The sequence below is a fragment of the Balaenoptera acutorostrata genome, chromosome 19 (assembly GCF_949987535.1).
Source record: "Balaenoptera acutorostrata chromosome 19, mBalAcu1.1, whole genome shotgun sequence".
NCBI classification, from domain to species: Eukaryota; Metazoa; Chordata; class Mammalia; order Artiodactyla; family Balaenopteridae; genus Balaenoptera; species Balaenoptera acutorostrata.
In genome coordinates, this window is record NC_080082.1 from 15,346,858 (window position 1) to 15,372,103 (window position 25,246).

The 25,246-nt window shown below is 45.6% G+C and overlaps 1 protein-coding gene across 1 annotated transcript; it reads right to left on the reverse strand.

The window, feature by feature from the left end:
- Nucleotides 1-2,995: 2,995 nt before the first annotated feature.
- PMFBP1 (polyamine modulated factor 1 binding protein 1) lies at nucleotides 2,996-24,981 on the reverse strand. The gene is made up of 17 exons (XM_057534781.1): nucleotides 24,766-24,981; nucleotides 21,005-21,175; nucleotides 19,906-20,016; nucleotides 17,064-17,190; nucleotides 16,811-16,968; nucleotides 15,154-15,394; nucleotides 12,551-12,740; nucleotides 12,233-12,386; nucleotides 11,356-11,523; nucleotides 10,953-11,090; nucleotides 8,726-8,890; nucleotides 8,000-8,167; nucleotides 7,527-7,694; nucleotides 6,603-6,706; nucleotides 6,026-6,100; nucleotides 3,586-3,824; nucleotides 2,996-3,041 (listed from the first exon to the last, which is right to left on the reverse strand). Exons 1-17 carry the CDS (start codon nucleotides 24,964-24,966, stop codon nucleotides 3,025-3,027), a joined length of 2,595 nt encoding a protein of 864 aa, XP_057390764.1. The 5' UTR covers nucleotides 24,967-24,981; the 3' UTR covers nucleotides 2,996-3,024.
- Between the last annotated feature and the right edge of the window lie 265 nt (nucleotides 24,982-25,246).

A 25,246-nucleotide genomic window follows, 5' to 3' on the forward strand; every position in this document is an offset into this window, starting at 1 on the left:
ACTTTCACAGCTCTGGAGTGAAGAGAGGGCTTCCAGCTGCTGGCCTGGGAAGGCTTCTAATCTTGGCCCTGGGTTGAAGGGCTAGGAGAAGGTGTCTACCCGCCCTGCGGAGAGATGTAAGCTGGGTATGTGATCTATTTACAGACTTGGGCTCAGGATGCAACAAAACAGGAAGAAGATTGAGGTTCCAGTTGATGCCTTTACTACTAACAAACAGGCTGTGACCTTGGTCACAAACTCACCTTCAAGTTCCTTAGATAAGAAAAATGAGGCCAGAGAGGTTTTGAAAATCTTATTTTAAAGTAAGGAACGCCTAGTGAGGCACATGTGGCATACACACACAGATGCCACAAGATAAGTGGGGAGGCTCCCCGCCCCCAGCAGCTGTACCCGAATCTGTTTTGGCTTCTGGACTTCTGCCCAAGAATCTGTTTGCACTTCTGTCTCCAATGCTTTCTTTTTAACTATGGACCCTTTCCATTCAGATCTACCTTCAAGTTCCTTCCAGCTTTAATATTATGATTTAATACTCCTCTGCTTTTCACCATCTCTTCCTCAGATGATAACTGATTCTTTTTCTAGAGGTACAAAAGCATTTCTTGGCAACGACCGGGAAGTGGATTCCTGAGACTGGTTTTCCGATTTGGTGTGAGAGAACAGCAAGGTTGTTGAACTGGACAGGGGTCCCCCGCCTTGCTCTCAGCCATGTGCGTCTACCCTTTAATGCCTAGTTGAGAGGAGCAGGATACTTTAGACATCTTAGAAATATCAGCAGTTGAGGGGCTCAGACTGAGATAGGGGGCTTATTCTGGGGACCCCAGGGCTAGCTTGCTGGGCCCTGCCTATGGCAGGAAGCTTCCTCCTCATATGGGCTGTGCGGAGGGGGCTCAAAGGCAAGTGTACGAGGCCACATGGTGGTTCTAGGGAGCTCCCCCTTCCCTTTAGTAAGGCGGCGGCTGGGGTTTGGTCTGGGTTCCTTTAGCTCAGGGGGAGAGGAATTATACTCCAGGTGGGTAGAAGAGGATCTGTCACAAAGGATTCTGCGGCCCCCAAGGTATCAGAATCTGAGTGACACCTTCCGACTGGGTGGCTGAAGCACTTTATTTATAATCCCCTCGGCTAAGTCCTAGCTTTATAATCGTTTCTTTTTTCTTTTTTGTTATGTTTTTAGCGTGGCTTTAGGTGCACAGCAAAATTGAGCAGGAGGTACAGAGATGTCTCCTGTACCTGCTTCCCCTGCCCCCGACCTGCACAGCCTCCCCACTATCAGCATCCCCCACCGCAGTGGCTCGATCGTTACAACTGATGAACCTGCGCTGACACATCATTATCCCCTGAAGTCCGTAGTTTACATTAGGGGTCACCCTTGGTGTCTGTACATTCTATGGGTTGGGACAAATGTATCCACCATTATGGTTTCATACAGAGACCGTGTCTTTTTAATGTCAACTTTTAAAGAACTCACTTCTTTGGTTATTTCTTAAAGCATTAGAGGCAGGCAACATTCGGGGTCCCTGCCCTTTCTCCTACCTTGCTGCACTTCTCCAAGCCCTGCCCCTCCACTCAGTTGGGTCTCCTGCCTGGCTGGGCTTGCAAGGCCACACGGCTGGGTGATGTATTGACATGGTTCTGGCTCTGCTGCCCCTTTGCTCCCCATAGCTTGCTACCTGCTTTCCTCTGGTGTAATCACCCCATAGGAAGTGAAAGACAACTTTGGAAAAAGTACAACATTCAAAGTACCCAGATATTGTCCCTTTGGCCAACATATATGAAAACTTTTTGTAAATTAAAGAGACAAAATGCCTTTTTAGTAGACTGTACTGGGGATTTTAATGACATTGAACTTTTGCTTGAATAAATGGGCCACAGGCTAGAACTAGAAGCCATTTCATTAGTACCAGACCCTTCAGTCTTTGTTTTCTCTAGAAGACATATCCTTATTCTAAACCAAATGAAGGAACACAGTCAAAAGAGCATAAAAAACCAGACACTGACCATCACAACAGAAACCACCAGACATGCCCATCACTCCTGCCTCACACTGCATTTCCAGAATTTGTCCTTCCCAAGTCCTAGCAGGGGCATCCTATATAACACGTTGCTGCTATTAGCAGAAAATTTTCTTGGCTTTTGTTTGGCTGGGGAGGGAGGCAAGATATTTAAGAATTGCTATCAACTAGTGGGTTTCTTCCTTCACTTTTCCTTTCCCCTCTTCCAGAAATGCAAGCGCTTTCATTTCTTTCTCTTACTTTACCTTTAGCTATTTCTCTCAATTTTCTATAGACTAGAAATATAAATTCTAGACATGTACTTAGTTTAACAAAATCCAGCCACAATAAAATAGTTTAGCTGTCCTTGGAGTTTGTTATAATGGAATTTTACTTGTACTGAGCTGGCTGCGGAGAAAAATAAAATTGTTAAAAGAAGGAATATGGCAGCCAGGGAGAAAGCAGATGGCTATCTCTCCCTCCTGCCTTTGTAAAATGCATCATCTATTTTTCTTCCTCTCTTTTGGGTCTCAGGATTACTTTCCTTTTGGAGGTTTTTAGATATTTCTTTTTCTTCTTAAATTCCAGACAGAGAGGGAAGGAATAAAAAAGGAACTAATTATCTCTTGTTGGTTTAAAAACGAATCCAGATAATCCAGAAGCTTGCTTTGGGAATTACAGCTCCCCTATATACATGAAAGAGAACTATATGTTTTAGAATTTAGGGAAAATAGGGATGAACACATTGCTGGGGACCTGAGGGAGCAGAACTGTCTGCAAGACGCCACGAGCTCACTGAGGCTGCTGTGCTCATGCCTTTATTTTAGAGTTTGGGCCTGGAGATGGTAGTATGGTTCCAAGGCTCACTCTGCCGCAGGAAGTAGACAAAACTCAATAAAACATTAGCATCTTGCAGAATAGGCTGGGACCTTGACATATTCCGGTTAGAGCTGATCCAAGTCAAGAGAGAGGAATAGGAACTCACTGTCCTCTGAAAAACATGCGTGGAAATGATGCTCAGGGCAAGGCGCTGATTCTAGCAATATGAGGAACCTGAGGGAACAGGGAAGAAATGACAGTCTTGATTTGAGGAGAAATTAATGAAGTGATTCCTCAAGGACTAGTCTCGTGGCCAGGCAGCTCTGTTGCAGGTGACTTCTTCCCTTGGGGGTACCATGGAGTCTACAGGTGGCAGAAAAGGTAGCCTTGGACCCAGGCTGTACAGGAGACCAGGGCATTCTTGTGAGGTTTCCAAAACACATTAGAGGAGAAAAATGCCTACTCTGCCTGTTCCCTTCTTATCCTCACACCTCCCAAAAGGGACTGGGTCAGGGGAAGGGATAGGTCTGAGATAGGAGGCACTTGGGTATCATCAAAGATTCTTAAATCAGGATGAACCTTAATTCATTTGCCTCCCCCTTTACAGAGGAGAAAACGATGATCTCTGGCCCAGAATAGCTAAGCAAACGATTTGTTTTTTTCCCCTATTTGAATTTCCAATCCAGTCATCTCTTCAAAATACGCTTTTTTTTTTTGACCCGATGGACTAAGAAAGACAGCACCATAGTAAGTAGCAAAAGCCACATGGCGGACATACCTGAGCAGTGGGGCAGCCCAACAGACTTGGTGATGTCCATTCTTTGGCTCACAGCTTGGGTTGTCCCCCTCCAGCCCAAGGTGCCATACACTTTCCCCCTTGATGTGGGGTCTGTTTTGCTTGGGCATAGGGCTCTGGTATATACCCTTGAGGGCCCAGCTTTCAACTTCTTCTCCTCTATTTCATTCTTTAGTTTCGTGTTTTCCTTTTGCAGATGGACCATTACATCGTGGAGGTGGCTGCGGAAGGAGAGGGAAGGACAGGTGGGTGTTTGGTCTGCTTCAGTTCCGTGGACGCCCAGTTCCTTCCGGAGCTGGTGCTCTCACGCATGTTCTGTGGAAATGGAGGCCTATGTGCATCCCCGGGAAGAAGCCCAGGCCTGGGGTTGGGGTGGACCCAGAATCAGCACTCCTGACCCACTGTGTCATGTCAGCTCTGGGCTAGTTTTCTTATCTGTTAGATGGGGACCATTGAGTCTGATCTGCCTTCTGGGGTTCATATAAAAATCCAGTTTGACAAATGATAGAAATTTGATTCAAAGAGCCAGAACAACTCTGATCACGTGTCCTCAGTTTCTCACAGCCATGCCTAGGAAACACTCACATCCAGTTCTGATGCCAAAGCCCAAGTTCTTTTGCCTCCCTTTGCTGAAAGGTTGAGAACACAGGGGATCCCGGCTCTGTTGAGAGCTTGGGCAAGTTACTTGTCCCCGTTTTATGGAAGAAATGGCAGCTCCAATGTAGGTGAGGGGAAAGGTAACTGAGCATACCTCCTGTGGCTCAATAAATGGCAACTGTTAATACTAACAGCCTTATTTCTCCAAACCAGTGTTGAGAGAAGTGAGTGACAGTGGGCTCTGGAACCAGGCTTCCCAAGTTGGGATTCTGACTCTGCCACTTACTGGTCATGAGACCATGGGCAAATTATGTAGCCTGAGTTTCTCCCTTTCTTCATCCTTAAATGGGGATTATACGTGCACTGAACGTGTGAGGTCTTATGAAGATTAAATAAGTTAACACACGTAAAGCACTTGAAACAGTGTTTCTCATGAGTAAGCAATAAATATTAGTTGAGCTCTTGTTATTATGATTAAAAGATGGTGTTCCTTCAAATAGGATCAAGCAAACTCAAGAATGAGTTCTTTGTGAAACAAATAAACAAAAAAACCAAAAAACTTTGCAGAACTTGGCACAATATAAGAAAAAGCCTGAAGTGCCCGGCTACCTTCAGATTCTGACAATTTCTCCTTTAGTTAAATCCTTTCAGAAAATGTTTCTGTCCTAGTGAAATATTTTATGATCTTTTCTAGAGGAAATCAAATAGAGAATTCATCCTCAACTGCTCCTCTGGGCGTATTCTTTGCCCTCTTGCTCGGTATAAATCAGGCTGGCAGTGAAGACACCCCTTCCCTTGTAGCTCTTCATGTTGTTGCCACGCTCCTTGTGCCACTGGGCCTGGAGGTGGGGTCCTCGAATGCCCTCATCCCTTGGCTCTCTGCCACTCTCTCTGGTCCACTCCTGTCAGCATCCCTGATGCTTTCAGCATCCTATACTTTTCATCCAAGACCTGGCCCCTCACTTCCTTGACCTCCTTATTCCAGTGATCTTTTCCTCTCCTTCAACCCAGACACTTTCCTATGGTCCAAGCTCAGGACACAGCTTTCTAAATGGGGCTGCATGAATGGGTCCCAGGTGTGTTGCGATACCTCAGCCCTTGGAGCAGGGTTTGGCACAGCTGCTAGTTGGTCACCTTTACCATAAGCAACCCCATCCAAGACCCTCCCAGTGTGCCAAACAAATGTGGTCATTTTCTAAGTGTTCCCTGACAAAAGGTTGGGAAACACTGCCCTGGAGCTTGTCATTACCTGTTACTTGTCATTACCTGTTACCTCTGAAATCTCAGTTTTAGACATCCTTACTTTTGCCTCTGTTCCCAGACTTCCAACACTCCTCCCATACCACACTCTATGCTGACCCAGCTTTGACCATGAGGGTGAACCAAGGCTGCAAGTAGATGGACCCAAATGACAACATGGGACAGAAGTACCCCACCAAACTTGACTGCTCACCTCATAGAGATGTTCCTTCTATGTTCTATGTCCCTTTGTTTGGAGAGCTCTCCGTTACCACAGCTTAGCCACTACCCTAACTAATACAATCTGCTTTTCAGTTCCTGTTTCCTTCTCAGCATTCTTTCTGACTTCTGAGAACTGTGGAAGGTGACAGTGGAGAGGGACATAGAGACTATTAACCCCCTGTTTTATTGTTGGTGAGGGGACTAAGGCCCAAAGAGGTCAAGTGGTACGCCCAAGGTCACACAGATGCAGATTCGGGACTCGGGGTCTTTCTCCACATATCCAGTGAAAAAGCCAGCCCTGGTTCCTGGCTGACTCCTCTCCCTGGGGCCCAAGCTCCAGCCAGGGGGGCGTGGGATGACTTACTCCTTTTCACCAGTCAGCTTGGTGATATATTTGACCTGTTCACAGAGCTTGTTTCCTAGTTTCTCATTGGCGATCCTGTAATAAAATTCACAGAAGAAAAGAGTTCCCCAGACCCCTGTGAGCAAGAGCATGGGTTGGCTGAAAAGGACATTGGGTGCTCTTGGCAAGGCCTCTTCTGGGCCCAGACCTCCCGCTCATCCCCCAGCCCCCAGAGCTAGAGCCCTCCTAGCAGCTGGCAATTAAGAGGACTCTCTACACTCCCATGCAAAATCACTGTGATCCCAAGTGAGTTCAGGGGATCCAGGCAGTGAAGCCCGACACCAGGCTGGGAAGAGTAAATCTGACCCACAGGAGCATCCCTTCTGTCTGGAAGCAGCTCCATTTCCAAGTGGGCGGGGCTTTCTGAACCTGCCTGAAGGGTTGCGGCCCCTTCATCTTATTCCCAACATTTGGGTGTGGGCTGAGACTGGATCAGTTTCCCAGGAGGGCTGTGTGTGTGTGTGTATGACACTGTTCTCTGGCACATGTGTGACTCCAGCCCTTGGAACCCTGCCTTACTATTTCCTTCCTCACTTACTTCTGCTCTTTTGCCCATTGCTCCATGTTGGACATAATCTGATCATTCTCTCGGTGCAGCCTGCAGGTATCTTTGGGCGCAGACCGCTGGGGCAGGCAACAGGACTTTGGTACAAGAAGTAAATGAGATAGTAAGGGGTGGGAGCACAGGCCTGTCACCTCCCTTCTCCCAAATCAGGTCTCCTCTCTTCCTGGGAGAAGAAACATTGACTCTGCTGTCCAACCCCGAGGCCAGAGTTGGAATTGCCATTGCAGGCCTCCACCTCCAGCAGTGCATTATCACAAAGGTGACATCTGTGAGCAGACACCACTTCTAGTAGAGACAAGGTAGGTTTGTACATTTATAATAATGATTTTCAGGCCAAAGGTAGCAAAGTGACTTACTCTAAAAAAGCAATACGTTAAGCCTTTTTAAAAACAGATGAAAGAAAAAATATCTGGTGGAAAGGGAGGGCTTTTTTTCTAATTTGGGCAAAGGCCCTGTGGCCACCCCAAGGATATCCGGGAGCCTCCTGCTACAAACTTCACTGCTCAGAGAGCTGGGCATGCCCGAAGAGCTCTTAGCCGATTCTACTGCAGGGTAATTGAAGGTGTCAGGAGGGGCTCCGGAGGGTGACTGAGCATTGGATTATCGAAGTCGGGGCTGCTGGTGTTCCTGACATGGAGATGGCACTCCCTCTCCTCTGGATTGGGACCTTTGTTCTGTTCAATATCTCTACCAACAAAGTCACGGGAAGATGGTTGGGTCGAGACAGCCGCTGTGGGCCTGGAACACCCAGACCCCGCTTTGTACTGAATAGAGGGGGGTGTCCTTTCCTTGCTCCCAGCCACCCACACCCCCACCAAAGGGTGCCTGTCATCCAGGCGGTCGTCGGATGTTCTGGGGGCACTGGGAGGAAGCGACTGGGGGTTGAGGAGTGCCCACCTCCCTCTCGTCCGCGAGGAGGTTCTCTCTCAGGGCGCGCATTTCCTCCTGGAACGCCCTGAGCTGCTCCTCTTTAGCGGCCAGCATCTTGAGGTCGCTCTGGTGCTGCTTCTGCCACTGCAGCACCTGGTTGCTCATGTCCTCCAGCTTTTTGTCGAAGGCCTGCACCTGCTCGGTAGCGCACAGTGAAGAGGGAGACCCCGGCTTGCCACCCTGACCCTGGAGGACCCACGACAAGGCGGGAGGGCGCTTTCTCTGGGAGGTTCATGAGGGAGTGTTTTATTTCCAGCGGCCAGCAGAGGGCGCCCCTGCTCTGATAGTTGCCGCCTTCCCGGAGCTCCCAGAGCCCAGCAAAAGGGAGGGCACCTGTTAGCCGCAGGGAACGGCTCAGGGCGAAGTACACAGCTGTGGGGCAAGAAGAGACCTCGGGGCCCTGGGCAGGACAGCAGCGGGAGCCCCGGGCTGCTCCTCACCTCTAGCTCACTCTGCTGCTGGAAGCCCTGCAGTTTTTTTAACTCCACATTCAGCTTTTTCATCCTCTCCTCGTAAGCAATGACTTCCTCTTCCAGCTGAATCTTCCTGTCTTGGGCCTGTGTCAGACTTCGGTGAAGACTGTTTGTCTCTGAGGTCGAATGATTGAGCTTTGGTAAAGACAAAGGGTTGGGGGGAGAACGGCTGTCATTGCGCTTGGGCCTCTCTGCTGAGTCCTGAACGGAGAAGGGTTCCACCAGTCCCACAGCCCCTACTCTCTTCTGCCCAGGGTGGCACAGACACACCTGGTCCTGGTCACCTCGCCTAGTGTCCCAGGGAGGGGTGAGAAGTGACAGCGGTCAGTCTTCTGCATCTCCCCTGCCCCTCTCCCGTTTCCTCTCTTTCCAATTCTATGAGCTCATCAGCCTGGCATGATTAGCACAGGGATGGGGCATGAATTTCCCTGAAAAATCCAGGTCTTGGGAAAACCTTGCCCCTGGGTCACCCATGGGCAGAAAGACTTGTTAGATTTGACCTCTATCCCTCTCTTCCCCAAAGCCTCACTAAGGAGAAGCAGGCCTTCTCTGGACAGACATCCCAGCCGATGCAAGGGTTTGCAGGTGGCCTTGGTGACAGCCAGCCATGCAGGAAATCGACTCCTTCACCTTGCATGCTGCTGGGATAACTTGGATATTAAACAGCCCTGGAGATGAGAGGGTGTAGCCCACCTTCTCCAGGGCCTGCGTTAGGTCATCTTGGCAGGAGGCTGACTTCCGGCATACCTCCTCATAGACTTCTTTACTGACCGTGGTCTGGAGGTATCGCTTCTCTTTCGCCGCAGCCTTGTCCAGCTGAATCTGCAGACTCGCCATGGTCTCCTGCTGAAGGGTTATCTTTAGGGAGGGGAACATCACTGTCAAGGCTCATGGCCACAGAGGCATTCTCTGTGTCCACAGAAGACGGACGAGCACCGGGCTCTCTCTTCTCTGCACAAACTACCTGCCCAGTAGCCTGTGACAATGCCCACTTCCCCTCACTGTTGGAAGAGGAAGAGCTGCCTTTCCAGGCTCTTCTGCACCCCTCTCCCACACTTCCTTTCTAGATAGCATGTCCTCCCAATACAAGGAGTACTGGGCCATGATGTGTCAAATACACAAAAAGTCCCTTTCACAGACTCCGCAGCCTTTGATGCGTGCCAGCCAAGCATGGGTCCTACGTTTGTAACTGGATGGTTTCTGTTAATAGTTAACTGTCTCATGGTTAGGGTTAGGGTTAGGATTAGTGTTAACCTGGAATCCAATTCTAGGTTAGGAAATATGATGCAACATTTCAATGGTGTACATTATGCCTCAACTCCTGACATAATCCACTAGACTTGATGCACCATGAAAGCAGGACTGTGTGTGCTTTCTTCATTGCTGTATCCCCACTACCTGTAGCTCAGAGCATGGCATATAATAGGTGCTCACTAAATATACTAAATGATTTATTTGGACGGAATGAAATAGTGCATTGGGCAATACTAGGGATGAATTGGACATATAGTTCTGACAGAGTGTGTTTAAAAATGAAATATGGACTACTGATGAAAGGAAATGCAGTTTAGAATGCAAAACTAAGCCTCTCTCTAACGGCTGTTTCCATTGATTCAAAAAGTCTGTCATATGTGGGGCATGCTTTTAAAAAATTGAACATGCTTACACACACACAAACTCCTCCAGCCTCTGGATTCCCATCAAAGGAATTCTGAAATTAGTGCTGCTAGTTGCACATTTACATAACTACCTTTCTTTTGGCAAATGTGATAACAGGCCTATATTAAATACTTAGGCAGTATTCCTTATATTGAAAGCAGTTCCTTGGGGATTTGAGTGATTCGGACCTCAACTCTGGATCACACTAGAGGAGAGATTTATACCTCTGAGTGACAAAACTCCAGAAACATCAGTGCCTCAGACCTCTGCTGTTTAATATGGCAGCCACTAGGCACATGAGACTACTTACATTTCAATAAAACTAAAATTAAACTTATAAATTCAGTTCCTTAGTCATACTAAGCCATATTTCGAGCACTCAATAGCCATATGTGGCTAGTGCATATAGTATCAGGTAACTCTAATTTAGAACTTTTCCATCATCACAGAGAGTTCTATTGTGTAGTGCTATTCTTACACTTAGAATGGTCATAGTATTTTAAGATGAACTCTGTATTATGAAGGAATCAGAGCTGCTTGGTCTCTCATTTATAATTCAAGAGACTACCTAATCAAGATGCTGTATTTTTTTCTTGTCCATCCAGAAAGATGGAATGGACTCATTTGGGGCAAGTATTGCCATTCATGATGAAGGGAAAAGAGGTTTGGTGTAAGAGCCAGATGATCCAGGTTCAAATACTGCTCCGTCCCATCACTTACCAATTAGTCAGCCTGAGCCTCAGCCTTTCTCTCCTCTGTAAACCAGCAGATGGAAGGGATGCCAAGGACTTAAGCAGACAGTCAATAAATGATGACTGAAGGTGAGCACAGTGCCTTACATACATTAGATGCCATTTACTCCTTTTGTCTTTATTCGTGTAATGAAATATAACCATGTCCCCTTTCATCCCATTTTTGTGCTTTGGGACTATTTTTGGAAGTGTTCCCCAGCAAATTGCCCCAAACAATGGGCTCACTCAACTCTGGTCTAAAATGCAACTCTGGAAGACTTGATGACAAAGCCCAGATGGTTTGGGGCTCCACCAGATATTAAATAAGACCTTACACATGTGCAAGAAATACGTCTCGGCCAGCAAGTGGGTGGCACTTCAGGAGGGAAGTGGGGGCTCTGGTGCCCCAGAATGCACATGGGCTGGGCAGTTAGTGGCATTTCTGTGATGGAGGAGAGCTAGGTGCCAACTTCAGGTCAAGGGTCAGAGGGTTCAAATTTCTCACCCCCTTGGGGTTTCTGTCTACGCACCTTACGAGTCAGCTCCTGGTTGATTTGCTGGGTGCTGTTTTGTTTGCAGAGAGAGGAATCCAGTTGTGCAGAACATTGCTTTAACTGTGATTTGAGATTATCATTTTCCTCCTCCAACTTTCTCAAATTCTCCTTTGACTGCTCCCCGATTAAGTAAACAAAGCCCAGAACGGAGGTGTTACCTCAGACTCCTGCAGAAGCCCCTCCTTCTGCCCTCATGCTCAGCTCCACTTTGCACCCCGTGTATCTCAGGCCTTCTCTCCCCTCCTCACTTGTCTTTCTCACCCTCCCTGCCTTCTCTCCTGAAGTCTGAGCACCCTCAGCCTCTGTATCCCACCAGGCCCAGCTGGGCTCAGGTCTGGCCCTGGATTCTTAATCCCGAGGCTTCCCAGATTCTCCTCACCATCTTTTCTTTCTTTTTTTCTTCCTGTCGGAATATCTCGAGCTCTTGCTCCAGTAGCTTCTCCCGCTCTTTACTCTTTTTCAACTGCTCCCGTTTCTCCTCCAGCAGCCTGGTTTCCTCCTGGAGCTGTTCTTCTAGACTGCATTTGGAGGAGGCTTGCTTCCTGTTCTGAGAAAACAAAAACACGGGGCTTTCGTCAGGCACCATATTTTTGGGGAGAAAAAGCCCAACCCAGACAATTGTGCACAGGGATGGCTGAAATAAATATGAGGACAACTCCTTGGTTATTTAGCGTGTTTAACAAAAAAAGTTTCCTCTTAGGTTCAGCAACAGTTTTTCTTTGTTCAATTAGAAATACCAACTTATTTTATTTATAGATCCAGGTCCCACTTACTTACCAAGTCTTTCCACATAAAATACTCTTTGAATAAATTTAAAAAAATCTTATAAAAGCACAAAAAGAATAATTCAAAGTTAAAAAACTTTAAATCAACTGAGGAGGATAGCTTTTGAGTCCTAGAAAAAGAAATAATACTGTCCTTTGACTGTTTTTAAGCTTAGCCCCTGAAAATGCTTATTGGTTGTGGGAACTGGAGCTGATTGGCTGGCTTAGCATTCTAAAACAAATTCTGGACAAGTAGTTTGCAATGGATTGGTGGTGGCATCTTCCCAAATAAGGAGCAATGCAATTTTTTTTTTTTTTGGCCACACCGCTCGGCTTGTGGGATCTTAGCTCCCCAGCCAGGGATTGACCCAGACCCTTTGCAGTGAGAGCTCGGAGTCCTAACCACTGGACCGCCAGGGAATTCCCAAGAGCAATTCATTTAATCTGAAACAGAGCAAATGCTTGAGCTGGCTGCCTACTTGCCCTCCGTACCTGGTGTTGAATGTGACTTATACGATCTAGCAGGTCATTCAGTTTTACATCCTGCTCAGTCACTGTCTTCTGAAGCTGCCTCTTCTCCTTCTCTGAAATTTCAAGTTTTCTCGAGAACTCAGATAATTCTGATGTCAGCTCCTCTATCCGTTTCCTAAAGCAAAATGGCAAAAACAGGTGGATGGACTTCAGGGTCCATGTTGGTGGACTGTGGGCTGGCTGCCCGGGGCTTGCTACCCAACTCCTGGGCAGCAGCCCACAGGGTCCCAACTGGCTTACGAGGGACAGAGCCTCTGTCTGGAGGGGAACCTGTGGTACCTGCTGAGTGCGAGTTCCTCCTCAGCCATTAGGGAATCCTTCTGCAGCTTCTGACGTTCTCTCTGGAGCTCCTGGATGGTCTCTGCCTTCTGCTTCTCTAGGCAAATGCAGCTTTGCAGTTTCCTATGGCAATCCTCCAGGTTACCCTTTGCCAGAATGGCCTCTTCTTTATATTGGGCTGCTTGCTGAGCTGCAGAAGACAGGAGATAACCCAGGGCATGTGCATGTGTGAAGGGAGTATGTGTGAAGATCGGACTCTCAAATGAGACCAGTTAAAAAGTCTGTTCCTTGGGGCTTCCCTGGTGGTGCAGTGGTTAAGAATCTGCCTGCCAATGTAGGGGACATGGGTTCGAGCCCTGGTCCAGGAAGATCCCACATGCCGTGGAGCAACTAAGCCCGTGTGCCACAACTACTGAGCCTGAGCTCTACAGCCTGCGAGCCACAACTACTGAGCCTGCGTGTCACAGCTACTGAGCCCGCGTGCCACAACTACTGAAGCCCGTGCTCCTAGAGCCCGTGCTCCACAACAAGAGAAACCACCGCAATGAGAAGCCCGTGCACCACAATGAAGAGTAGCCCCTGCTCGCCGCAACTAGAGAAAGCCCGTGCACAGCAACAAAGACCCAATGCAGCAAAAAAAACAAAAGTCTGTTCCTTCATTCTGTGACTTACTTCAATTTCCAATCTGTCCTCATCTCTCTCTATTTCATTATCATTCCTAAGGAGCTCTGATAAATTATCTGTCTTCAACTACCCACCAGCCGTGAACTCCTTCTTGACTAAAATTAAACAAATAGGTCGAAATTGCTTGGTATCTCTTCTGCGACTCATCCTGTCATTGAGGACAAATCCTGACCCTCATGGAGTTTAGAGTCTAGTAAGGGAGCTGTAATTGGTTCACCTGACATAGAGAACACAGTAATGTTAAACTCACACTGACTGTGAACTCAGGAAGCAAGACCAAAGCGGGTAAGTACCATTGGAGATGGACTTATGAAGGAACAGAGGCTGAGCTGGGCCTTAGAAGAAGGAGGAGAAAGGGAATTCTCAGGGTGGGGGGCACAGTGAAGGGAATGGGGAGGGCATGTGGGAAGATGATGGGAAGATATCCAGTTTCCTTTCCAGTTAAGCGGGAAGGAATGGTGAGAGAACTGAGGAAGTGCATGGACTAGAGGGGCTTTTGGAGGACGTTGAAAGCCTGGGAGAAATGTTTAGACATGATTTAGTGGGTTCTTGAGCAGGGACCTGCCATAAAGGAAAGAGTGCTTTAGGAAAATTAGAATGGATTAGAATGGAGAAAGACTTCTGACAATATCCTTTTAGCCCACGTCCTTGCCTCTACTGGGTATGAAGGAGTAAGCTGCTTACTGGGGTTTCTCTACACCAAATATCTCCCCACTTCCTGTAGCTTCTCCTATCATTTCTACTTAAATATCACTTTTCTCTCTGTTTTTTTCAGCCTAGGATACTGGAAGAAAGATGGTGTCACTATGGAAAGAATTATACACCCGGAAGAAGGGAGGAGGATTTTTTTTTAATAGGGAAGAGAGTAGGTTGAGCTTTGGGAATGTTGGGTTAGTGGGGAAGGTGGGTTGGTCAGGTGGAGCTAGTCTCTAAAGACAAGACTGACCAGGTGCCAAGTCAGGGCTGGGGCTCTAGGCATTGGAGTCACCTGCAAAGAAATGCAGCTACAAGGAGCAGAGGCGCTCATCAAGGAATGAGTGTAGAGGGAGAGGAGAGGGCAGAGTCTTAGAGATGGGTGACCACTGTCAGGGCAGGAGAGAAAAGAGGAAACAGTGGTGAGATTTATGGAAGAACAAGGGACCTGTTGTGTCTCCAAAGCTAATAAACAACCGTTGAGGTGCGGGGGACCAACAGTGTGGACACCCAGAGAGTTAGAGGAGGGCGAGGAAGGAAGACGTGCTTTGGACCTTCTTTTTTTTCCAAATTGATACATCACTCACATGACATAAAATTTATCCTTTTAAAGTGTACAGTACAGTGGTTTCTGGTAGACTCACAAAGTTGTGCAACCATCAACATCTAATTCCAGGACATTTTTATCACTCAAAGGCAACCCCATTTCCAAGGCAAGAAGTCCCTGGTGACCTCTGAGAGAGCACTTTCGGCAGAGGAGCAAGGACACAACCCACACTGCAAGTGAATGTGTGTGGAGACCAACAAAGGAGAGTGTTAAAAACCAGGGAAGGAAGAAGTGAACGGTGTGACAAAGGTCCCAGAGAAGGTGGAGAGGAATGTGGTGCAAAGAAGCAAGGTACAGAGCCCTGTGCTCTCCGTGGTGAGGAAAGGAGAGGACCTTCAGCTGAGGCTGCCGAGAAAACGGTGGGCGTGTGAGAGCAGCGGTCCGCCTTCCCAACCCGAGCACCTGCTGTGTGATGGGGGCTTCAGAGAGAGGGTAAGGTTGGGGTGAGGGAAGGAGCTTAGAGGGCGGTCCTAACTGCTGTGAGATGAGATGGGAACATGAGGAGATCGGAGTGAGAAAGTGGTGAGGGAGAGGGACACGGCCATTTGGGGAAAGGAGGGAGCTGCTCTGGCCCCGTGGGTTGGAGTGTGTGGGGACGGTGCTTGCCCGGGGACCTCACCAGCCAGCCTGTGCTGCTGTTTGGCATCTTCGAGACAGTCCTTCAGCTTCTTGATCTCAGCTCCCAGGTGCCCATACTCGGTCTTGCACTTATCCTGTCTCTCCTCCTGGATGGCAATTTCGAGTTCACTTGTCATGCATTGCTGCTTCTCCAACTCCATCTCCTTTTTTGTGAGGGTGTTCTTAACCTGCGCCAGGTCCTTCTCTAGCTCGTGCAGCATTTCATCTTTCTCCTGGAGGAGCTGAGGAAAGCAAAGTGTTAATGCTGATAGAGGTCTGAGCAGCGGCAGGGCGAAGTCAGTTAGAGATTGTCTTGAGCCCTCTTCCAGCCACCATCTTCTCTTGCCTGGATGTTGCAATAGCCTCCACCTGGGCTCCCTGCCTCCCTGTAGCAGTCAGAGATGGGCTTTTACAAATGCGAGTCAGATCTTGTTATGCCTCTGTTCAAAACCTCCACTGGGTCCATCTCACTTAGAAAAAGGCCGAAGTCCTTACAACGACGTCTTGGGACGCTCATGGTCTGGTACTTGGCTACCTGTCTGACCTCACCTCTTGCCGCCCCACCCTCTCTGCTTCCGAGCTGACTCCCACCTGAGGGCACTTGCCCTTGCTATCGCCTCTGCCTGGAATATTCTTCAAGACTTCGGCCTGGGTGGCCCCCTTACTTCATTCAAATGTCTGCCCAAATGTCACCTTATCAAAGAGGCCTTCCCTGACCACTCTGGGGAAAACAGCCACCAAGCTGTTTTAGGAATTCATTAGTACCTAACATTTTATTGTATATTAGTTTTATTTGTTTGTCTCTAAAGACTGGAATGTAAGCTCCATGAAAATAGGGATGGCACATGTTTTATTATATTCTTCATGCCTAGAAGAGTGCTTGGCGTATAATAGGAGCTCAGAAATATCTGTTGAATGAATATACGAGTGACTCAAAGCTGCTTATCCAGACTCCTTGCTTCTTCTTCATCATCTCTCCAAATACCTCCATTTTGACTGGTGGCTCACCTCCAGACCTTGAAATAGGAAGTTTGAATAACTAGCCAGTCAAATCAATTGGATTATTTCTACTAGCTCTGATAAAAGTTTAGAGTTGCAACAGTACTGACTACAAAAACTTGTGCTGGTTTCAGAGTCTTTCTGCCCTTGGTTCCATTCTTAGGCTTTTCTAGGAGCTTGATTTATGTTGGTAACTACAGATCTTCTAGGGCATAGTTCCACTAATATTTTCAAACTGCATAGTCTGCATATTTGTAAGTTAGTTGTAATTAAAAAATGGAAATTCACATGAAATTGTGAATAAGGCTACATATTATTTTATAGCATTTCTTTCTACTATTAGGCATAAACAAAAGCATAAGGGAATAATACAAGTGTGTCCCAAACTCTCTACTGCAGGGCTGGGGAAGAACCCCTTTCTTACAGAGTCCGCATCTCTATTAAGGCCCCTGGTATTTTATTTATTTATTACGTGCCATGAGAAATTCCAAGGAAGAGTTCAGAATTGCCCCTGGGCCTGAAGCACCGCAGTCTCACTGCGCATGTGTGGGTGATCCCCAAGCAATCACAGCGAGTGCGGGGCACAGAACCCGCCCCTGCCAAGGCCTGGCCTCACCGTGCCCTGCTGGCAGTTCCAACCACGGAGCTCCTCGCCTTACCTTGTCTTTCTTCAAACCAAGCTTCTGGGTCTCAGTGAACTGCACCTGCAGCTCCAGCAGTCGCCGTTGCAGGACGACGACCTCCTTGTCCTTCCTCTCCACGTGGGCAGATGTCTCTTCCCGCAGCCCGTGCAGGTCCAGCTCCAGCTTCATCGTGTCTGCAGCGGGACGAGACAGTTCTTCTTGCTCAGAGCGGGGCTCCGGCTTCCTTGGCTCCCTACCCTATGCCGCAGCCCGCTGGCCCGCGGTTTACCCTTCATGATGTTTTTCTTCTGTTCCGACACGGCTTCTAGCTCCACGCGCAAATCCTTCACGAGGTTCTGGTACTCCTCCACACGCAGGCACTGGCTGTCTTTCTGCTCCTGCAGGTGCTTCAGTATCTGGGCAGATGGAAGAAGAGCAGGGCAGGGTGAGGACATGGGGGAAGAAAGCTTAATAGAATTCTGAGTGTCCAGAACAGGCAAATCCGTAGGGACGGAAAGCAGAATAGTGGTTGCCAGGGTTTGGGGGAGGGAGGATCGGGGCGGGGGTGGTGGTGACTGCTCGTGGATATGGGTTTCTTTTTGGAGTGATGAAAATGTTCTGGAATTAGTGGTGCTGTTGCCCAACTTTGTGAATACACTAAAAACCAATGATGGTACACTTTATTTTTATTTTATTTTTTTAAACATCTTTATTGGAGTATAATTGCTTTACAATGTTGTGTTAGTTGCTGCTGTATAACAGAGTGAATCAGCTATATGTATACATATATCCCCATATCCCCTCCCTCTTGCATCTCCCTCCCACCCTCCCTATCCCACCCCTCTAGGTGGTCACAAAGCACCGAGCTGATCTCCCTGTGCTATGCGGCTGCTTCCCACTAACTATCTATTTTACATTTGGTAGTGTATATATGTCCATGCCACTCTCTCAGTTCATCCCAGCTTACCCTTCCCCCTCCCCGTGTCCTCAAGTCCATTCTGATTGTACACGTTAAATGGTGAGTTTTCTGGTATGTCAATTATATCTCAATTTAAAAAAGTAAAAAGAGAGTTAAAAAAGAAAGGACATGGCAGACTTCTCATGCTCACTCGGAATGGAATGTGCACAAAAGGAGCCACCTCTTCCTCCCTGCAACACTCAGTGTCGTCGATAAGGCACCTACTGTGTGCCAGGCACCGTGTGCAGCACTGTAGGCGCTGCAAACAACACAGACACCAATTCTTACCCCCAGGGAGCTGACCTCCTGGTGGCATGAGACAGACGAAGGGCATAAAGTAGTGACTTACAGAAAACAGAAGTTGATAAGTGCTATGGAAGAACCAGAAGAGCAAAAGGGGAATGGAGATGTATGGGGCGGGCAGGGGCGAGGCTGTGGGTTACAATTTTACATAGGATAGATGGGTTGGCCTCACTGAGAAGGTGGCCTCTGAGCAGGCACTTGCTGGAGGTGAGGCGTGAGCCACGTTGAGGTGTCTGAGGGACGAGCTCTGCAGATGGGGGTGGGGGCGGTGCTGGCTGATGACAAGGCCCTGGGGGGAGAACATGGAGGAGGCCGTGTGGTTAGAGTGGAGTGAGTGACGGGGAGAGGAGGTGAGGAAGTTAGGGGGCAGTCACATCACATAGGGCTCTTAGTCCCTCGGCAAGAACTTTGGCTTCTACCCTGAAGGAGAGGGGAAGGGGCTGTAACCAGAGAAGGCAGGAAGGAACATGTACATGTGGCCAAGGAGGAACAATTAGCTATCTGGGCATCAGGGGATGCTGGGGAGATAGTTATGTGATTTCACAGTTGACAGTGAAGGAGGGTCGCAGCATGAAGACAGAGGGGGGCAGCTGGAGAAATGCAGGGCAATCACCGTCTGACCTGGGTGTGGGCCCTACAGGGACTCAAAGGCCCAGTGTATGCCAGGCCAGCTGAGGGAGGAGAGGACGGCTGGCACTAACTGTGATGTGGGTAGTTCTAGTCCGAATAGAATGTTCACATAATGTGAAGGCTTTGGGTAGGATATACAGAATGGTGGGTGAAAGTGGATTCTGTTTCTTGAGGAAGTCTGTATCATTTTAAAAAATGGAGTGTCAAAGAAGAATTTGTGTTTAGTAGGTACAGAGTTTCAGTTTTGCAAGATGAAAAAGTTCTAGAGATTTATTGCACAACAATGAGAATATACTTAACACAACTAACTGTATACTTAAAAATGGTTAAGATGGTCAATTTAATGTTATGTGTTTTTTACCACTATAAAAAATTAAAAAGTGAGGGAGAAATAAAGACATTTCTCAGACAAAAAGAAAACAAACATGGAGTGTATGAGATCTTGCTGTAGGTCAGGATGTGAATAACTTGGGACTGACTTTTTAAATAAATATTGACAGATGTACAAGGAACAGCTCCAAAGTTCATCCAAACCTTGTGGGATCAGAAAGTCCTGGAAAAAGAAGCATCTCCACTCCCCAACTAGAGGATCCCTTGGAGAGCTGATGTGTTGACTCTCTCTGCCACTCCGCTTTGCCACTATTTCAGCATCAGCGTGGCCTCATGTGGCTGGCTTTGCCTTGTACCTCAAGTTCAGGCATGACTGACTTCAGACCTCCTAGAAGGGACCCTAACCTAGTTTTCACTGTCATATTTGTTGGTCAAATCTTGCGATTTGTTTACATGGTTTAAATGCTTATTCATTATTAGAATCAACTTTTGAGATGGCTTTGAATTTTGAAAACATAAGAGTTTTTTAAAAAGGGAGTGGATTTGAATTAATAATCATCCCTAAATTTGTTGCTTTTCAACTCCAGCCAGAAACTAGAAGGCTGTATGGTTCTTTTGAAGCTAGCAAGCCAAAAGGAGCCTCTGTCTTGTTTAGATGTACCATTGGATGTGAGTTAAGAGACAGGTGCAATTCCAAAATTCAATTCCAAAATCTAATCATGCCAGACACACTCCTTGGGGGCTTGGCATACATTATATATACTATCCTTGTGGCAGGGCTAACCAAAATGACACAAATATAAAATAAAATATAAAATGTACTATAAAAATTTTAAAAAGTAGGAGAACCCAGAATCAAACCCAACTCAGCCCAATCCTACCAGGCACACATAAGCAAAAGTTCTCCCACCTTTTTGATGTCTTCACAATCTTCTGAGGAGCTAGGGGGATGTCGGTGGGTGGCTGTATAGGAAGCAAAGTCTGCTTGTAATTTTATCAAAGCCTCTTCACGCTCCAGAACCTGCAACCCAGCACAAGTCAGTTATGCTGGATGATCAACGCAACTGGCTTATTACTAGTGCTATTTTTGTAAGGTGTTCCTTTTTCAGCCCAAGTTTGTTGCAGCATTATATAATTCATATTATATAAACTAAGGAGAAGGAATTATGTTCTCAATCTTATATCAAGTTTCACTAAGGCATAGACAGTGATTTGTCTCGAGTCCATCAATGGCCACATTTTGGACTCCCTCTTGATCCTCTGTGCAGTCCAGTTTATGAGGCAGAAGGTTCTTTGGAGGCTGTGATGGAAAGATGTACTGAACCTCTCAGAAGATAGGATTCAAAGTTCAAGAAATAAAGAAGGAAGTTTCTTTTGGAGGGGGTGAATGTGTACACGTTTTTTAAAATTAAAAAAAAAATGACACTTTTGTTCTTGTTTGTTAAAAGTAATTCAAATAGAACCCAAGCATTGAAAATAAGAAGTGAGACTCTCCTATCCACTTATTCTCCCCTCTCTCACTTCTACTAAAGGGTAGGGGGCACTATTGGCAATTTACAGTATATACTTCTGTATTACGATCAAAGACTTTAAAAAACAAAAGTGGGATTGAACTATACATAAGATTCTGCAACATTTTCTCAACAGTGTATCGCAAATATCTTCCATGCAGCCCTTACAGATCTGCTTAATCTTTTTCCTTGGCTGTGTATTATTCCATAATATGGATAGCTCTTTAATAATTTCTCTTAATCTCTTTAACTATTTCCCTACTGATGGACACCCTGGTTGTTGTGTGAGATTTTAAATCTCTTTAGAATCTCAAACTTAGTGTGGGTTGGGGGACGCCTACCATGGAGAATATGAACAAGAGGCAGGGACATGAATATGTAAGACATTTGAGGAGTACTGGCAAAGAGATTACTTTAGGTGACTCTTTTCCCCTCCTCTCTTTCCTCATGACTTTATTTTGGGTCTCTTGGGAAAATGTTCTAGAAGGAGACACTTACCAAAGCGTTACTGCAGGCTAGCTTATTTCGAAGTTCCTTTATTAGATCATCCTGTTCAGAGACCTTCTGCCAGACTTCAGATAGTCGTTTCAGGGTCTCCTGATGCTCTTGAATCATGCAAGGAGAAGTGTATATATGCCCCTTTGAATGATCACCCTTGTTCTTGGGCTCCTGGGATATTTAAAAATAATAGGTTGATTTTGTTCATAATTTTCGAGTCAATTTCAGAATGCCATGAGCATGGAAAATCTCTAGACCTGTATTCTAAAAGTTTATATTCATATATGTGAATCAGAGCAAAAAGAAAAAAAGAAAAAAATTAAGTGCACGCATGGTAAAAAGTTCAAAGAGTTCACAAGAGAATACACTGAAAAGTCAGTCTTGACCCTCCGTGACACAGGTCCCCTTTTCCATGACGGTCTGTGTTACCAGTTTTTTGTATATCCTTCTGGGGATAATTTATGCATATTTATATATGCATATATGTATAAGTATATAACCCCCTACTCTTCCCCTACCAAATGAAAGTCTTCTGCATACTATTCTAAACATTGTGTTTTCACTTGGCAATTTATTTAGGGTATTTTCCATATTGCTATTTGTGGATCTATCTTACTCTTCTTTTAAAATTAATTTCAAACTGCACAAGTAATACACACACACACATATATATAATCTTTCTAAAACATTGTAATATTACAGGCAAGTCTAAATTTCTCTTTGACCACCACCTCTAATCCCATACTTGCTGCATTCTCCAGAGATGACAATTTGTGCATATCCTTCTAGAACTTTATCTATACATTTACATACACATAAATGAATATTGTAGAATACATATATTATTTTGTCTTTTTGAAACATTTTTTTTCTCAACAAGATGCCTTAGAAATTTATCCATGTTAGTACATGTGCTTTTATCTTGCTCTTTTAAATTGCTTTTAAATATGTTTATCCAGTCTTCTATTGATGGGAATATATGTTGCTTCCAAGTTTTTTCTAAAACAAAGCTGAAATGAATTATTTTTGCACATAAATCTTTGAGTACGTATTCTGGTTTATGTGTAGATTAAATTTGTAGAAGTAGTAATCTATTTAAATTGGATCTATTTAAAACTTTGATATTGCACAATTGTCCTTCAAATAAAACATACCAATTGATACTCTCATCAACATGAATATGGCTGTTTTCCTAGAAGTGCGTTTTTTTAAAAAATGTCTTTCTCTAGATCATCTGAAATCATGCATGAAGGTTACCACCTGTTCACTGGTCTGCACTAATAATGGGGTGAACTGATGCAGACAGGCAAAAAAGAGCAAAAAGTCCTAGTTTGGATGGTAGATACTTTCTCCATTAAACTGTCTCCCTAACTGGGCTTTTTCAGGCAAACTTAGAAATAGTTCATGTTCACTGAGCATGAAAGCTGCCCATGAGTGTATAAATAATTCAGTGTCTATGTGGAAAAAGGAATGGAAAACAATAAAAAAGTTAAGAAACAGTAAGATGATACTCTCATTATGTATATATAAAATATATATATGTGTGTGTGCATTATATATATATGTATATTCCAGGTGGACTAAAGCTAAAAACATAAAAATACAAAATTATAAAAGTGCTAGGGCTTCCCTGGTGGCGCAGTGGTTAAGAATCCTCCTACCAATGCAGGGCACACGGGTTCGAGCCCTGGTCCAGGAAGATCCCACATGCCGTGGAGCAACTAAGCCCACGTGCCACAGCTACTGAGCCTGCACTCTAGAGCCCACGTGCCACAACTACGGAGGCCCGTGCACCTAGAGCCCGTGCTCCGCAACAAGGGAAGCCACTGCAATGAGAAGCCCGCGCACCACAACGAAGAGTAGCTCCCGCTCACCGCAACTAGAGAAAAGCCCGCGTGCAGCAACGAAGACCCAACGCAGCTAAAAATAAATAAATAAAATAAATAAATAAAATAAATAAATTTTTAAAAAGTGCTAAAAGACAATATAAGATAAACTTTTGCAATTTTGGGGGTAGTGAAGGCCTTCCTAAACAAGACATAAAACCTAGAATCTATAAAGAAGAGCTAAGAGATTTAACTTCATAAAAATTAAAAAGTTTTGTATGTTGAAAAATACCATTAATAAGAGAAAATGAAAAGTTACAAACTGGGAGAAAATATTTATAACTTATATAATGAAGCATTATTACCTGTAATATATTAAGAACCTCCTATAAGTCAACACAAAAAAGACTAACAACCCAATAAAAAATTGGTTAAGGATTTAAAAGCAGTTCGTAAAACAGAGTATACAGGACTGATACACTATGAACAGGCTCGCTACTTCATTCATAAGGGGGGCGCTGTGATGGGCCTCCCAGGTGCCCTTCAGCAGTGAAGGACTTACTCCTCCAGCTGCTGGGGGTGATGCCCTAAGATAGCCTTAGCTGTCAGCCCTTTTTGGGGATTGCCTGGGCTGAAGAAAACTTTTGCCCAAGGTCATGTCTCTCCCTAGGAAGACAGCTCACATCCAATCACTGATCAACACGGAGCTATAAAGGCCAGCTCCCTTCTCCCCAATTTAGAATCGCTCTAAATGTCCTTCCAGCCCCAGAGCTCCCCATGAGGTTGGCTGAGGCCTTTGCTGGGACCATCAGAGCCCAGCTTCTCCATCTGCCCAACCCTGCTTCCTTCCCCTTCACAGGTGTTGATGCCAAGAGCTTTCTCTAAAAACGTCCTGCATACCAGTCTGTCTCAGAGTCTGCTTCCTGGGGAGCCCAACCCACAGCTATTAGAACTAAAGGAAATAAAAATTGAGAAAATGAGAAAATCTATTTTTTTCCCCATCCATCAGTTTAGCACAACTTAAAAAGACTGAAAACATACCCTGTGAGTGTAGGGAAATTATTGTTGGTAAATGTGTAAACTGGTAGAACCTTTTTGGTGCTCAATTTAGAAGTATCTTTAAACATTAAAAATAAGCATTTCCTTTGACCCAGCAAAACCCCACTTCAGGAATTAACCCCGTAGAGATAAGGATGTTCATTACAGCTTGTTTGTAGTAGACAAACAGGTCAGTAGATGGTACAGGGTACAGTCATACTACAGAATACAAGGTAGTAACTAGAAGAAATCATCAAGATATACATTTAAAAAGCAAAGTGTAGAACCATATTTATAAAATGACTCATTTATGTAAAAAGAAAACTCTAACTTCTTACATAGCAATAGGATGGGGAAGATTGCCAGAACATTTCGAGTGATTGCCTAGGGGGAGAAGAGTGGGGTGGAGAAGGCTGAAGGTGGACTTTTACATTTAATCTCCATAATTCTGTCTAGAGAGCCTATACTGTTGTATTACTTGTGTAATTTTAGAAAGCAATTGAAAGAAAAAAGAAACAAGTTCAGTCACTTCTTTGCTATGTTTTGTGGCTTTCTCCTCCTATTTGATCCTGAAGCTATGGTTTCCATGAGTCCTGTGACCTGGAATAGCCCCCTGCCGGACCCCCATGGCAACATGGAAGATTTGAGAGCTCATTTGGTAATTCACTTTCTGCCTTATTTGAAGTGGTGGCTCCTTATATTAATTAAGGAGCCTTAAAATTCCTAAGGAGCAATCTTACAGGAGATGTGAAGGCTGGAAGTTCAAAGCTGAGGGCTACAAAATTCAAGGGAAGGAATGACAACTGGTTGAAGGTTTGGGTTTCTGGCAGAGAGGCTGGGACTGTTACAGGGACCACCTGGGAGCTCCTGGTCTGAGTGGTTTGGTTTAAGTCCTACCTGACCGACGATCCTGCTGAGCTCCCCCTCCAACATCTTCACTTGGCATTCCAGTAACTCGATGTTGCTCAGGGAAGTCTGGTATTTATCCCTGTAGAGGTTTAAGCTCCTTTCTAGGGAGAGGATTTTGTCCCCGGCCAAGGCGAGTTGCTCCTGGGCCAAATGGAGCTTCTCCCCTGTGTTCTCATTATGATTTCCCATTTCCTCCTCATAGAGAATCACCTGTTGGTGTAGGAAAAAACAACAACACTGAACCCATGGAAGCATCTAATGAGGAAAGGATATTGCTATAAGACCACATGCAGAGGAGTCTCATATCTTAACTAGAAACCCAGATGCAAAGAATAGGCCCAGCTCAGATCTAAAAACTACAATACATAAAATCAGAATGTTAATGATTAGAATTTTTTTTAAAAAAAGTTTGTCCTGGTTAGATGGTAAGCTTCTTAAAGGCAGGGACCATTTCTATTTCCCATTCTGT